This window comes from Vanessa tameamea, chromosome 11, assembly GCF_037043105.1.
Source record: "Vanessa tameamea isolate UH-Manoa-2023 chromosome 11, ilVanTame1 primary haplotype, whole genome shotgun sequence".
Taxonomy (NCBI): Eukaryota; Metazoa; Arthropoda; class Insecta; order Lepidoptera; family Nymphalidae; genus Vanessa; species Vanessa tameamea.
Genome location: NC_087319.1, coordinates 1,574,167 through 1,591,399, shown reverse-complemented (window position 1 = coordinate 1,591,399; position 17,233 = coordinate 1,574,167). Strand labels below are relative to the sequence as shown.

At 30.1% G+C, this 17,233-nt stretch overlaps 1 protein-coding gene and 1 non-coding gene across 3 annotated transcripts; both read right to left on the bottom strand.

Annotated features, from left to right (window-relative positions):
* Positions 1 to 240: 240 nt before the first annotated feature.
* Positions 241 to 16,837, bottom strand: LOC113400908 (uncharacterized). 2 transcript variants are annotated; one of them, XM_026640591.2, is made up of 5 exons: positions 16,600 to 16,837; positions 7,122 to 7,353; positions 6,134 to 6,258; positions 1,800 to 1,931; positions 241 to 430 (listed from the first exon to the last, which is right to left on the bottom strand). In XM_026640591.2, exons 1-5 carry the CDS (start codon positions 16,700 to 16,702, stop codon positions 255 to 257), a joined length of 768 nt encoding a protein of 255 aa, XP_026496376.1. In that variant the 5' UTR covers positions 16,703 to 16,837; the 3' UTR covers positions 241 to 254. The 2 variants fall into 2 exon arrangements, with proteins under 2 accessions (XP_026496376.1, XP_026496377.1); XM_026640592.2 differs by having other exon boundaries at positions 7,122 to 7,326; positions 16,600 to 16,797.
* On the bottom strand, positions 6,807 to 6,878 carry Trnaa-cgc (transfer RNA alanine (anticodon CGC)). The gene has a single exon. It is a non-coding gene; the product is annotated as a tRNA-Ala (tRNA).
* Positions 16,838 to 17,233: the final 396 nt, after the last annotated feature.

Below are 17,233 nucleotides of genomic sequence, written 5' to 3'. Positions count from 1 at the left end.
TTACTTTTTTTTTTACTGTCTTTACTCAATGTCATATACAAGAATTAAAAATGTAAAGATATAAATACTTTTTATGACATCCACACAAAAAAAAAATATAGCCTTGCCGTGTGACCTCATTAATACTGAATTGACCAATTTACGTTCATTAAAATTAAAAAATGACATACCTATTAAAAGTTTTTATTACCTTAAATATTAAAGAGAAAGAAATGTTGCCGAATATAATAAAACAAGATATTTATCAATACTGTTTAATTGCTTTCAGCATATTTATAATAATTTTTAACTGGTACTTTACTTGCGAAAAGTCTAAAATTATCTACTATGGAATGCATTACTGATATTGTTATTTCGTTCGATAAATGGTCTAGGATAGACGATCTCGTTTGTAGCACTTGTTCCATCGTTCTTGCATCCTCGTCATTATCTGAAAATATAGGAAAATAATTAACATACTTATGTTTTTTTTTCTTTTCTTAAACGTCAAAACTACTGAATGTATTGAGAATATGACCAATCGGTTCGGAATTGTCCATAGATAGTTTAGACTGTATTTTTTTCAATACTATTGATGGGTAACAGTGTTCATTTTAAATTATAAAATAATATACTATTAAAGATTACAATTGGCAGCAGAGACGAATAGAGGACACTTGACTTTTTTTATAAGGTCTCTTACTAGAGATTTCACTAAACTAACTTAAAAATATAAGAGATTATTTAAAAACTTACAAGTATTTTAAGATTTCTATTACACTTATATTTTACATATATTTTTAAGAAAAAATAAACCCTGTCTTGGTCTGGTATCGAAAACGAGTAACACAGTTGCTGCCCTATTCAATTGAAGGTATTTACATAAATAAATAAAATCTTTCTCTTCATAAAACCCAGGTAACTGAACTTGATTGATTTATCTTGCCACTATAAAATTATAGAATTCCCACGGATTGGGAGTACCTAGTAATTTTATCAATACATAGATCAAGGAGAAATAACAAAGTTGAGCTCCGCAATATATTTTTAATTATAAGTCTATATAGACTAGCTGAAACCCGTAGTTTTACCTGTTTAAATTTGTATAACACAGAATACAGATGTAAGTACGTTGCAGTTATACTATTATTAAAATCAACCTTTTTTTTATGAAATAGGTACGGACTATTATCGGAATCTTCAAATAAGTGCTGTCCATAATAAGTTTTGAACATAAGCCGAACGAACATAAATAATGATTGATTTGCCTGCGAATAGTCATATTGTTGACAAAAAAGGCAGTTATTTTGAAATCATAAAAAGCTCTTAAATTTTATGTATTTGTAAGTAAGTATAGAGCGTAGGCTAAGATTCGAGCACATTTCTATTGATTTTATTCTCCGGGCAATACAAGTTAATAAAACCGCTTCTAGTTACTGCAGATCAACATAAAAACTCGTCGAATTATTCGGAAATTCGATCGGTACGATCCAACGAATCCTATAAATCATTTTGTGAGATCATTTTCATAAATCAACATTTCAAATGAATATAAAATGAATGTTTGTTCAAAAATATATATATTTACATAAAAAATATTAACATTAAGTCAATTATTAATCATTGGTAAAATTATTAATAGGTTTAATTATATTAAATTTGCATCGATTTATTTTCATATCTTTCAGTTCGAAAATTTTTGTGTCCTCAGGTGTCGAAACACCATACAGTAACTTAGTGTGAGACAAAGAATCCATCATAATTACGTCGAATTATCCTACAAGCCAAGTAAAATATATAATTTCATTGATTTGACTTACTTGTTTGCAAGAAGAAAGATGGCGTTCGTGCATTTCGTACAGCGACCCTTTCCGGGCCTATTAAGATGTAATCTTCGTTATCAAAACCTCGCTGACCTGCCCATGTGTATGTTATATTACTCTCCACATCCTCTAAAACAAAATAAAAATATTCTTGTTAAATCTTTATATAGCATGTTACCCGAATAGTGGTAGGTACCAGTCATCATTTAATCCGCCGTTCTTAGTTTCCTCGGTCCGTGATGCATTGTCGAATTACAGAATAGTTAATAATTTTTACAGCGCGACTCTGTCTATAGGTATATAGCGGTAGTAGCCACATACCTTCAGGTGGCATTTATTAGTGACCCTATCAATTACAAATAAAAAAATGTGGTATAAATTGGGGGCAAAATTCGATCAGTTTTGAAAAAGAAATATTGATAGGTATAACGTTTTAATCTCATTTCACTAACGATCAATTGTGTAGTCGGAACCATGTCTGACGCAAACACCTAGACACATGGATATATAATATATATGTATTAAATATATGTTAATGCCTAGACATGACTAAGATCTGATGTATCGTAGATATCACATTTAATCATTAACGCATGAATCCGCAATCGTATACATGTACATACCTAGTCGAACTCCTAGTTTGGATCCGAGTTATCGGCGCAGATATTCAGTTTTGATTGTGAATGTGCCTCGCAAATTATAAAACAAAAAGTTGATGCACCTTGCGGAACATTATAAAGCAATAAAAGCGAATAGAAAAACCAAAGCCAATTCCTGGGTGTAGGAATTAAAAAATATATTAATACGTCAATAATAATTAAAGTCGAAAGTACCATGAGCATTTTTGTTTTATAATTTGAGGTAATAATGTATTATATATATCCTTGAAAAAAATATCACTTTTATAACTTTTCAAGGCTATGCCAATACGCCTTTTTAATGTTACTTAGGATACTATCTACATAGTACTGGTAAAGAACGATAGAAAAAAAATTGGAGCACTTTCGAGTTGGAGCCGTGATTCGACAAATTTACCAAAAAAATTAAATTGTATAAAAGTACCGTTGTGATTTTGATATTATGCGTTCGGCACTACTTTTTACTATATTGCTTTTTTTTCAACATCAAGGTAAAATCACTATTGCGACTCAAAGGTGTGAAACGGGGCAATGAACGATTTAATTTGTTATAAAATAACTGGTATTGGTTTTTGCGATTGGACGAATTACTATAGTTTGTTTTTAAGGTTCCACAGAATAAGTCGTAATTCTTAGTGTCGACATAATCCGTCTTACGTCATTTTTATGTATGAATATCTGATAATATTTGAAGAACCTTTTTAAAAAAATCCTATTTGAGGCAGATACTTGAAAAGAATTTAATATAATTATGATTTTTCGCCACAGACAATAACAATACTATTTTGACTATATATATTATAATTTACCTAACACTTAAAATATAAATAATTTATTTTAAGTTTAATGACACATATTTAAAACTAGGTATGGAATAGGTACATATTATACAGTAAAATAATGCAAATCTTAAAATAGGTTTAATTAAATCTATTAAAGGTTTAATGACGTAAGTTTCGTACACATAAAATGCTATGGATATGATACTATGATCATATATTAGTAATATTTACATAGTGTAAAACAAAGCCGTTTACCGCTGTGTGTCCCAATGTATGCTTAGATCTTTAAAATTACACAACGGATTTTGATGCGATTTTTTTAAATATATAGATTGATTTAAGAGAAATGTTTATATGTATAATCAAATCAAATCAAATCAATTTTATTCAAGTAAACTTTACAACGAAGCGTTTTTGAATCGTCGATATTAAAAAACTACGAGCGAGAAGAAACGGCAAGAAACTCGTATAGTTGCTCTTTTCAAATAAACAGATTTACAATGCTGTTTTTTTACAATAATTAGTGTCCTGTGATGGAACCCGAGCCTAAATCCAGGCGTTTTTTTCTAAAAAGTACTCATTTAATGAATAATAAGACTTATTTATTAATTTAGTCTTAATAAACTTTTTAAATTTCGTAAATGGTAAATTGGTTACATTTCTCGGTATCTTATTATATATGCGTATACCATTGCCCAAAAACGTTCTCTGTACCGTATGCAAACGGAAAGTAGGGGTTACAAGTTTATTCTTATTTCTTGTATTAATAGTATGTATATCAGCTTTTATGGAATACTTTTGTATATTCTTCTGTATAAACATTATATTATCATAAATATACTGTGAAGTAGCTGTTAATACACCTATTTCTTTAATTTTTTCGCGTAATAATGTCCTAGATGTATAATACATGCAGAATATAGTTGAGAAACACTGATAATTTTAGAGGTTTCTAAAGTTATGTTGTAAATAAACATTTTTTTTGCGATTAGTACTAGCGGCCCACACCGGCTTCGCACGGGTGCAATGCTGATACTAAATACACTACAGAATGTCTTGCAACGTCCACATTTTTTCAGTCATTAGACAAAATCGCTATGTCCCTGCGTTATAAATCTGTAATATCTTCGAAAATATTAATTTAAATTACATACTGTAAACGGATATATTGATCATATTAAATGCACAATGTATATATTTAAGATAATCCTGTATTGCTTAAAATCGCGTCGAAAATAAATATTACAAAATAAAGAAGTGTTATCATAAAATAAAATTCAACGTGAATTGCGGATGGCCTTGTGAATTCTTTGTAAAATGTAAGGAAGAAGTGTACAACAATAACCACTAGTTGTAAAACCTGTCTACATGAATCAGTTATCAGACTACTTTTTTATTAATTCTGATTAAACAACTTGGAAATCATGTAAAATACAATAGCTTGACGGCTGACGCACGTGGTTACAAAATTGCCTTCGATGTCATTTACTGACTGTAATTGGGTATGTGTGCGAAATATACATATATGACTTTAAAATCGTTTGTAATAAGCGCTTAAACTGTAACTAGAAGAGTACTAATTCAAATATTTTGAATCGGAGAATAATAATACTTATTAGCGCAAAATATGTGTTCTTTGAATCACTTGATATACTTAAATGGGTACATAAATTATTTTATTAAACACGATAGTTGAAATAGCATCGACTAAATAAATATCACCGGGTTCCAATTAGGTATACTTTTGGAGACGCATAACTCGATCATAACATCATGACGATTTCCGTGGTCGAGTAGTGTGTAAACCGGTTTCCATGGGTACTCCACTCCGAGGTCCCAGGTTCGATTCCCGGCCGAGTCGATGTAGAAAAAGTTCAATAATTTTCTATGTTGTCTTGGGTCTGGGTGTTTGTGGTACCGTCGTTACTTCTGATTTACCATAACACAAGTGCTTTAGCTACTTACATTGGGATCAGAGTGATGTATGTGATGTTGTCGAATATTTATTAACATTTATTTATTTATTATTATTATTTCAATGAAAATAATTATGTGCATCTCAGAACAATTTAAAGAAATATGCTCTTGAATATGTTGTTTATTAATAATGATGTATTTAAGTATATTATATTAAATGTAGATGGTAATGATTTTGCGTTCAAAGTACCTACGGAATAGCCTCGGCCTGCACGGCATTAGGAAGTCAACTAGGAACCGCTCAATTGACATACCTATTTAAATGTTTTTAACCTGATTATTATTATCAAATATGGTAATAAATTCCAATGTAAGTACAATAATTACGAATTTAGCTTAAGCTTTTTTCCGTATTTACATACTTCTTTAGTCTCTATTTATTTAATAAAAAAAAAAAACGAAAAAAATACGACTGTCAAGTTTCAAACAAAAATGTTTCAGCGAAACAAGGTATAAATTATTCTGTCACAACTCGACCCGGGATCAACTTATATAGTTGTAGTTTATGAATTTCTTAACATTCGTTTTTGATAATGTTTTGTATTTATTAAATAAAAATGTCATAGTTGTTGCTATACCTAGTAACAAAATTCCTTATTCACTGTCAAAAATCTATCTACAGGTTCAGAATAAAACATCACAGACATAAAAAGAACTGGCGATTTTCTTATCCTAAATATTGTTTATTATTTCAAACGGTCTGGAGAGGATCGTTTCGTTCGACCCGGGGCTAGTTCCCAGGGCGGCAAATTAGCACGGTAAAATATGAATTATACATTTAAAAATGATATATCGAAGCTATAATTTTTACGCAAAATTTTAATATTGGGGCAGCATAACTTTTTGAGTATGGCTGAGGTTGAATCCGGCGCTGTTCAAAGTCATCATCGTTCAGACAGTAATAACATTTCCATTCCTATATTTCATGACTTACGTATATCCATTGTTATTTGGGCGAAGAAAGGATCAATTCTCGTTGACATCATCATCGTTAGCTCACCAGTGACGTGTAGGTCGCTAACGAACTTAACGCCATTTTTTCCACCAGGCAGGTTGAACCTAAAAGAGGTCGAAAGTAATAAAAAAACACATTGTTCTTATGAAACCCGACTAACCTTCAAGGGTTTTCTATATTTAACGAGACGAAAGGTAAAATTATAATTGAAAAACTATTATAATGGAAAAACAAATTATTTTACACAAAGGCCTCATATTTAAACAAAGCAGTTCATTTAGAAGTAACAAAAATACGAGGCAATGATTAATGTCTTGTTTAATACAGATTATAATTATAGCAATGGCACAAATTATTCAAGGAATTAATAATATTCCTATTTACCCTTATTTTTAAGCTTATCTTATATATTGTGTTGGGAGTGGGTACGACAAGAGCCCAAGGGGTCAACTTATGAATGTTTAATTTACAAATTACCGTCTGATATGCAAAATAATATATAACTGCTGAGTCAAATATAGTTTTAAGAGACGTTATTTTGCTTTATAAAAAAATAAAAAAGATATACTCTGTATTTATTTATATTTTTAAGAATGGTCTAAAAACAAAATAAGTTTGGTACCTATATATCTATTCATTAAAAATATACATTTGGAGGTGCTGGGATTTGAACCCAGGACTTTCAGCATGCGAAGCAGACACTCTACCACTGAGTTACACCCCCTATACTACTGATAATGCAAAACATGCATTTCTTGTAAATATTTGAAAGTAACTAAAATTTCTGTATGCTCTAATTAGTGACTAGCGCTTATTATAAGAGGCGGTATAATATTTTTCTGAGTGTGTTTAGGACTAGCATACACTAAAGTAGAAGGACCTTAATTAAACCAGAATTAGCTTGAGTATTAAACAAAGAGGATATATCTATTAAAAAAAAATAAAAATTATATAATTAGTCACGTACTTTCTTTCAGCGAGTTTTGTCCACCTCGCACCTGTAACATTGACGCGCCTCAATAAAAATGACAATTGCTCATCGGGGAGAGCAACAGTGAGGCTGTTTAAAATAATAGGATCAATGGCGTTCATCCCAAGGTATTCGGAATCCATGAGGAAAAAAAATGTTCGGATTCCGCGTCGAAGGCATTCGATGCTCTCAGCTCCGCAAGCTGGGAATGGCAAGGGAGCTCTTGTAGCTATTTAACAGAAAAAAAATGTAGAGTGTATATGTGCATTTCTAATAAAAAAAAAAAGGCTGTGCAATACGTGAATACTTGCGCTAGAACGTTGTCTTTATATACAAACTTCCCGTGCATATTCGGCCCAATACACCCAAGGAAAATACTCCTTTAATCAGATAAATTCTTCTTATAAATAAATGTATTTGAAATAACGTATTTTCTGTATGATCAATGAAATCATTCGAAATATGTTATGCTGAGAGTCGATGGTATGGTACAATTTCGTTGCATAAATTTATGAGAATATTTATAACAATAAATCAGGTGACATGTTTGTTTATAAGTGAAAACCTTCAAAAGTATTATGTATTTAAAACTTAAAATGGAACATGCAACACATTCCGGAGGTATGTACATATAGAGTATATTTCTTAGTTTCACTCGCTTTAAATTATGATTATTATTAAATAATAATATATAATTATTTAAATACATTAAATTAGTTGACGATATAATCATTAACTCTACGTGGCATGTTTAACGTAGCGCAATCGTATAAAAACGTGAGAGAATTTGTTTAGTTTTTAAATAATATTTTTACTAAAATCAACAATATATATTTGAGCTCTTACAAGTACCCTTAAAGCACCCTTTACGAGATTAATCTATTAAACTTGTTCAATAAACTTTCGAGTATTCTTTTGTTAAAACTAATTTCACTTTTCTGATTTCTAAATTTAAATTGATTGTCAACAAAAAACATTGATAAACAAGTCATTATTCACCATAAGTTCATATTATAGATGATAATAAAACGTGGAGCCAATACTTGTTGACTTTCAAGCAGGATATATTATACAAATTTAATTATATTTAACCGACGTAGCTTTGTATTTCAAATGTTGGAAAAAGGTAACTACTGAGTTTCTTGTCGGTTGTTCTCAGTTGAATCTACATTACCAACCGGTCGTAGCTTAACAACGTTTAAAAGGTTTAACGAACCTTTTGAAAGAAAAGATCTAATAGATAAATAAGATATAGATACAGCTAAGATTATATTTTTAATTGAGATAAAAGGTATACATACTTAAGGGGAAGTACAATAAGTTTGTTAGTCACGGGTTTTCTGAATATAATTACTGACCTCGTATTGTGGTTTTGTTAAATCTATTTCTTAAGACTTTTCTAGTGTAGTAGTACCTATGTTAAGAGCCTTGAATAGAATCAAAACGATTGGAGAATTGTAAAGAAATTCTTACACGGGATTCCAATTACATCTTTTCGCATACGTCATGGATATTCATAAAATATATATTTTTTTATATAAAAATAATCAGAAGTGAGAGCCAGATTAAGTTACTTATATGTATTTAATTAAATATTAACAATAAATAACTATTTAAGTAGTGGAGTTGGTATTGATCGGTGTTCATGTTATTTAAGCTTAAAAATATGGGGCTGCTCAAGCAGTCAGGCCCAGAGATGGATATGCAAATTACAGGTGGATTTCCTACATTTACCACATAGGACACACACACACATGAAAAAATTGAGCTGATCTGATACCATCTTCTTATTGAAGTCAGTTAAAAATCAAATGTATTCTATTCAAGTAATTTACATTAAAGCATTTTTGAATTGTCAATATTTCAACTCTAACACCGTTTCGGAAAGCAGCATCCTGCGAAATGAAACGGCAATAAACTCGCATAGTTGCGCTTTCAATCAAACTGTTTATCTTTTTAACTCGTTTAATTAATTTCATATTAATATATATATATATATATATATATGTCGCAGCGTCAGATAATTAAATACTTTGATTGTAATCTCTTAGTTTTGAGATTTGATTCTGGATGGCCAGTGAAGTCAATCACTCTTTGTTACGTTAGAAAAACATAAAATGTCAGTTGTCAAGAAGGATAATAGAGATGTGATCGCGGCCAATGAAATATTGTAAAAATCAATATACGATAATCCAGCTATCGATTTGTTGTATTATTTGTGAATATGTATGACGAAGATGATGACCCCGAACCAAACAATATTGCCGGCTCGCCGTTATATATATAATATTTATATAATAGCCGATAAATAATTAAAGTGTAACAAAATACTAAGACCTATTGATAAATCTATATTATATTTCTTATACGCGATAAACGTTTAAATTTTAATCTAAACTGCAAAATCAAATGACGTCATACAATGTGCCTGTGACGTCAACGCATTAAATTTTACCCCTTATAATATATCGCGTTTAAACACCAATCACATAAAATGATAAAACAATCCAATATATTAATTATCTTAGCCATTATTAGCAGGACATTTTTTTCGTATCATTAATTTACTACATCTCATAACTTTATCGGACATATTGTTACATAAATACCAGCGGGTCATTAATTTACGGCAAAAGCAGGTCAAACGTTACCGTGCCGAAATATTCATTCACAAAATTATTAACCCAAAGTAATGTCGGCTGAAGGGTGAGCCGGTACGTCCAATGCTCGCGCTGCAGCGCCGCACAGGTCATTGACTTAAAATTCTGTTTTAATTTCTGTGTGAATTATTGTTCGAAAATTTAACTTTTTTAATATTCGACTATTTATTTTTTCGATTATTTGATCAACATGAGATTAACGAATATTAATCGTCGTTTCATTTAATGCGACGTCATCGGCGCCACTCTGTCTCTTTTTTCAATATTACATTAGCAGCCTGTAAATTTCGCATTGCTGGGCTAAGACCTCCTCTCCCTTTGAGGAGAAGGTTTCGAGTATATTCCACCACGCTGCTCCAATACTGGTTGGTGGAATACACATGTGGCATTTCGTTGAAATTAGACAATGTAGACGAAATCATCGGTTAAGATGCACTCGTTCTAATCACTGGACCATCTCGGCTCTTTTTTTTTTCAAAATTATTATAATTATATTAGCCGCTTACTTCGTACGGATAAAATTCATACAACGTTACGCCTCCTATTTCCTACCTTGAAGTTTAAATTTCCAAAAAATATTTCTTAGAGAGCGTCTACATCGCGAGAGGAGTCACAATGCTTAATTTCAAGTCAAACGGACCTATAGTTTTGGAGATCACGCGATAAGTCAGTGATATTTAGAAATATGACATATGTATAGAAATTCAAACCAAACACGCCAATAATATATCAATGACATAGATGTACTTTTAATCGCTGATTAATTCTTCGAAATCTAAGAGATTTTATTTTATTTTTTATTATATTTTACTTTATATTCCCTTATTAAGCGACAATAATTTAAGAATATATTCACATAATATCAAAAGCAGTACGCATAAAGTTAAAAGCTTAACATTAATGTACTTAGATACTTAGTGTTTCTATGCTTTTAACGTAATTTAGCTGTTGGTAAATTTCATAAACACCGAACTACCTGCAACTACATTATCTAAAATGTAGGAAATTGTGCTGCAAATATTGTTTTGGACTCAATAAAATTATATACCTACATAACATTTCATGCATCTACTTAGTCATAGGGCTTTGTGCTAGCCCGTCTGGGTAGGTACCACCGACTTAAGATATTCTACCGCCAAAAAGCAATACCCAGTGTTGTGTTCCGATTTGAAGGGTGAGTGAGCCAGTGTAACTACAGGCACAAGGGACATAACATCTTAGTTTCCAAGGTTGATGGCACATTGGCGAAGTAAGGTATGGTTAATATTTCTTACAGCGCCATTGTCTATGGGCGGTGGTGACCATCAAAATATATATATATCATTTACCACCATCAAATGGCCCATTTACATATCCGCCTATATCATAAAAAAAAAAGAGAGAGAGAGCTAAAGGCTCTCTTCGGGACGTTTTTAATAAAGTGCGTTTAATTACAATTGCCGCGTTTACAACAATATTATATATTTTCATAAATGTAATTCTTTTTAAAGAAACTGTGACGATAATTATATGTAAACGAGAGGGAAAATAATAATAATAACACCTATATTTTCTTCTCAATCTTTTTTGGGGCACGTTATCGTTTCTATATTAAGATTCTAGTTATTTTTATCATAATATCATATTAAAAAAATTAAAGCTCATGTCAAAAAACATTGATAAATAAGGCATGTTACTCAATACAAGTTGATGTATATTAGTGATAAAAAAGACTTAGTAATTGTTGATTTCTAGGCAGGATAATTTAATTGTATTTTTAATTATATTGGCTGTAGGTACCGTTATATATTTCGGTTGCTGCGCGATCGTGTCTTTTTAATATATTCAAGGTTTATGATTGTTTTTTATTTTCCTTTTAATGTCTCGTAGTCAAATTTGTAAAACTGTAAAAATTTGTAAACTATATTTCTATGCATACCCATTAAATTTTAAATATTTATTTTTAATGTTTTTCTGTTAAATTCGAAATCAACTTGTGATTTCTTTGCATTTAGTATTTCAAAGCAAAATATCACAGAATTATTCTCAATATTATCCATTGTTTCAATTGAGTTATAATCAGATTCTCCCAGGCTAATTTCGGTGGGCACCATCCCCTCACCAATTATTCCGCAGACAAACAATCATACAGAAGCAAAACTACTTCTGTACTAATTAAAATACTAACAGTGAAAAAATACCCACAAAAACCTTTTAACCTAGTGTATCGTGAAAACAAAACAACAAAATAAATATTAATTCAATAATACAATATCAATACCTATACAAAAATTGGTATTATTATATTTAAATTGTAATTGGAGCATAAGACGCGAGTAAGACATTTGCATTTATGTATTCAATTTAAATCTTTTTTTATAAAGTTTATTATATATTTTCTGTATGAGAATTATAATATTAAATAATGTGTATATTTTGCATTCATCTTCAGTACCTTCCCTTTCTCAAGGATGAATTGCATACAATTGTTGCCATGCTATTTATGTAACTATTGTATTGTGTAAAGCATTAATATTACATTAAAGGCTTATTTAAATATTTTAATGTTACGGACCAAAGCCTTTAAATATTGTTAAATGCCCAATTACATAATACATACTTGTGATAAAAAAATAAGTAATTCAGGTACTGGTAAAACTTCGATACATCGTCGATAAAGATCTGAATGGTACTTGCGAATATACCAAATATAGTAAGATAAATTCGCAGGGGGTCAAAAGACGACATTAAAAATTGAACAATATTTTAGTATTCGAAATATTAATATTTAATTTAATATAAATTGATTCGAGTTTTCAATTAAACGAAAATGTAGATATTTAAATTATTGTATTATGTTTGTGTAGTATTTTCGTTTATAAATTATTTTAATTAAATATATTATTCTGATTCAAGGTTTTTTATTTATTCCATATAAAAGAACATTGGCCAAAGATCTGCCAAACTAAATTGGCGTTAAAATTAAGTTTGCAACCAACGTTTGCAACCAACGTTTGCAACAATTACCCGACACGTACGACTTACACGATCTATTGAATCGTCTATTCTATCTAAGTGTCAATTTCGTGAAGGTTTCTGGTAGAATAACAACAATATTCAAGTGTACATAATTGGGATTCAATCGGATGCACGAATACTAACAAAAAGACGCATTCTATACATAAGATGACAGTTTTGTACGTATATGTCATACGTCATGACGTATACGTATACGTCACTGATTTTCCTTACACATCTTATGGATCCATCAGTAGGCGTGGATTTTAGCAAGTTTTATTTTATTTTATTTTCATTAGGAAGACCAACAGTAGATACAATATTACATCCGAAATAAGATCCAAAAAAAGAATACATTTCAAAATTATCAAGGCCAAATTTCTACGACTTAAAGGTAGTCTCACCATGCATTATCATATAACACAATGTAATTATTCAAAATATAAATTAAATATAAGCATAATAATTAAAAATAAGAAATATAATACACTTTTTAAACTATTATATAATAAATAATAATTAATAAAACCAATAAGATAAACCATATGATTAGAATTGAGCACAAATAGAATTATTTATTTTTCGATTGAACTGAGGGCGACTATCGTGACATATGTTTAAATCTTATTCGATTTAATTTTAATTCTAATACATTATATTCTATGTAGAAATTTTAAGTCAAATAGAAAAAAAAATTATTATATCTAATATATATATATTTTTATGGTATATGAAGGCGGACGAGCAAATGGGCCAACTGATGGTAAGTGGCCACCACCGCCCGTAGACAATGGCGTTGTAAGAAATATTAACCATTCCTTACATCACCAATGCGCCACCAACCTTGGGAACTAAGATGTTACGTCCCTTGTGCCTTTAGTTACACTGGCTTACTCATCCTTCAAACCGGAACACAACAATACTGAGTACTGCTGTTTGGCGGTAGAATATCTAATGAGTGGGTGGTACCTACCCAGACGGGCTTGCACAAAGCCCTACCACCAAGTAAAGTATATTAAAGTTATTTAATTTCTAATATAAAAAAAGCCAATGACTCACTTACTGATATTCATAGTTTATAATATTCATACATAGCTTACAGTACATTCGAATAGAATAATTTTGTATTAATGATGACGGAATTCGTGCATAATTAGCGCGAATAGCGTGTTTCGAAACAGCCCATACGTCTGAAGTCTGAACGGACAGTGCCTACATGTTTTAATTGCGTTTACTTTTGATTTACTAATAATATTGTTTGTGTATTCGTATGCAAAATTTATTTTACTATGTAATTTGACGTAGACACGTAAAAGCAGCCTTCTCTTCCATTTGAGGAGAAGGCTTGGAGCGAATTCCACAACGCTGCTCCAATTCGGGTTGGTTGATACACATGTGGCCGAGCGTCATTGAAATAAGGCACAAGCAAGGCAAGGTTTCCTCGTGATGTTTTCCACCGTCACCAACCATAAACTTAGTTCTAGATGTATGCCGAAAAATATCGTAATTATACGCGTATCGCAAAGAGTGCTCCTGAAGAACTTTAAGAATTTGCAGACAGGAGATGTCAGCCAGGTTACTTTAAAAAAAATTATAAGGATAAAAAACATGGTAGAGAGTAGTTTGGCAGGATTCAAAATTCGAATACTTGGTATCAGTGGTCACTTTTTTAAACTAAAATTTGAAAAATTAAAGTGTAATTAAACATCAATTGAATTTATTTATTGTCCGGAGACTCACAAAGTGTATTAAGTTGGGAAAAAAAGATAAACAGTTGAACTATTCATAACTCCTTTTTTTTTTAAATACGCATTGTTTTTTGCTTGTAATAGGTAATATCCATACATATCAATGGACATTGGCAACGAATTGTTTATACATCTTACGATAAACAATTCGTTACACCAACATGATATATCCTTTGTTGTTGTTACTGTGTACTTAAAATGGTGGAAGAGTAATTATGAGCTTCGTGCCGGTTCTTCTCGGTAGAATCTACGTTCCGAACCGATGGTAATTTTACATTTAGTTCAATACTGCAACATGAAGATTACATAATTCATTATTCATTTTAATGAAACTACTTGAATATGATTTTGAACCAGCTGTCACCCCTTAAACCGGAAAACAACAATATTAATTATTCATGTTTGGCGGTAAAACAACTGATGAGTATATTAATCGATTGATCAACTTCGGCCATCTTTGATTTTGATTACATGTATCTATTTCATGTAATATATATTTTTTTTCTGTTTTAATTAAAAGTTTCTACATAGAATATAATGTGTTAAAATTAAAATTGAATCGAATAAGATTTCAGAGATCATTGTGTAATAATAATTATAGCACCAAATATTTTTTTTACTATTACTTTAATATGTAATTATTTCGACCATAAAGTCACGTAAATTTTTATTGCGTTTTGTTAGTGCTCCTAATTAAAGCAAGAAGAGTTCACAGTTAAGTTATAATAGGCAGCATGAGATTAGAACAACCTGTATTTTTAGATGTTTTTATAACTTTTTTTTAAGTTGTAATATATTATTTTTTGTGTTACAATGACATCAGTACATGTCTATACCAGGTCTTAGAGTCACTTTATTGAATTTATAAAATATTTCCTTAAGTGGAAATAAATAAATGAATAAAGTAATTAAATAAAACTTTGAGTTCGCTTTGTTTTATATTTATTATTTCTATGTCATTTTATTTGTTTTATATTACGGGTACTGTTGTATTTCGTTTATTAAAAATGTCAGTGCAGTTTTTTTCGTAGAATCAAGAACCACTCATTGATTAATGTTAAATTTAATCTTGTAACATCACAATACAACAGTGTTCAAAAGAACCTGCGTGAATTAAGAATATTTAGCTTTTCATTTTATGCTTATATTATGCTATGTGAAGCTTGAAATTAAATCGTCAACGAATTTTACGTATATTATATTTCCATCGCATGTTTCCTGAAATTTACTTTATAAAATAAACTGACACACTTTAAACTTTACAAACAATTTTCTCTGCAGTTTATAAATCTACTGATTTTAACAATAAATTGACAACAAATCTTGAAAACAAAAAAATGTTTTTATAATGTTAATAATTAAATTTAAAGAAATATATAAATATATGTATAGTGATCGATTATTCTTATTTTATTTGTAAATATTTAACTTATTTTATGGATGACGTAAGCAACACTGAACGGGTAATTCCTTAACCATAAGGTACATAAGTTTACTTTGGTCGTTTTGCGTTAAATTGTCTGGAAAGAAGAGTCTAGCAGGTGCCAAATGGCTAAGCGGAACTGTCTGTTGTTTTGTATCAACGGTTTTTTTAAACACTGCTTAATAGCAATTTCCAGAGCAAAACAATACAAGCATTGCAATACAATAAAATTTGCATTAATAATTGCATACTTACTTAAACATATATCTTTCAATAATGAATATTTAATTATTTATTTACAACGAATGTGTTTTTATTTAATATCAAGTCCAAATTTAATTATTGGGTAACTAAATAAATCTAACTTAAAATAAAAAAATATATATTACAAATTCGATACTAAATAGGAAACTAAATTATCAAAACCGATAATAAGCGAATGTGGAAATTTTCAATATAATAGAAATTAATTAAATACATTAATTATTTATTTAGCTACCTATATTAAATAATAAATAATATTAATTTAAATTCTGTTAATATCAAATATTTTATTAAAATAAAAATTATAATAAAAAAAAGCTATGAATAATAAAATAATAGTATTAAAAAATAATTATATTACGATACTAATATTAATCACTTACCTGTATCATAGTCTCGGAAATTAATTAACTGACAACCACAGAATTGTGTGTAATAACTCACACATAACACACAAACAAAAAGTCGTATGCAATTGAGTAACATCTTGCCAATACTAATAAGAGTCAAGAAAACGGATCGCGGTCGTCCGCACCACTTTTATACACACTGACCTTTGTTTTTACAAAAAAAAAAGAGCCAACGGAATGAGCGGCGAGGTGGTTCCGTAGTCACTTGTACTGAAACTTGTATATCTCTTTTATTAATAACATAATTAGTTCGATATTTTTAATAGTATAGGTCGAATTAATACACTAGCATTTACATACATTGCAAATGCCTCTTAAATGTTGTGAAACATTTATACGATAGTACTCGCGTCCTAACTGTTGAATGTCGATGGCAAAATACATGAACTTCATGGTAGGGCTTTGTGCAAGCCCGTCTAAGTAGGTATACCCTTACTCTTTACTCTTCACATATTTTACCGCGAAATAGTAGTCTGTAGTACTTAGTATCGCTGTGTTTCGATTTGAAGAGTAGGTGTGCCAGTGTAACTAAAGACACAAGGGACTTAAGCTTAGTTCTCAAGGTCAGTGGTCCATTGGCGATGTAATGGATGCCAAATAATTCTTA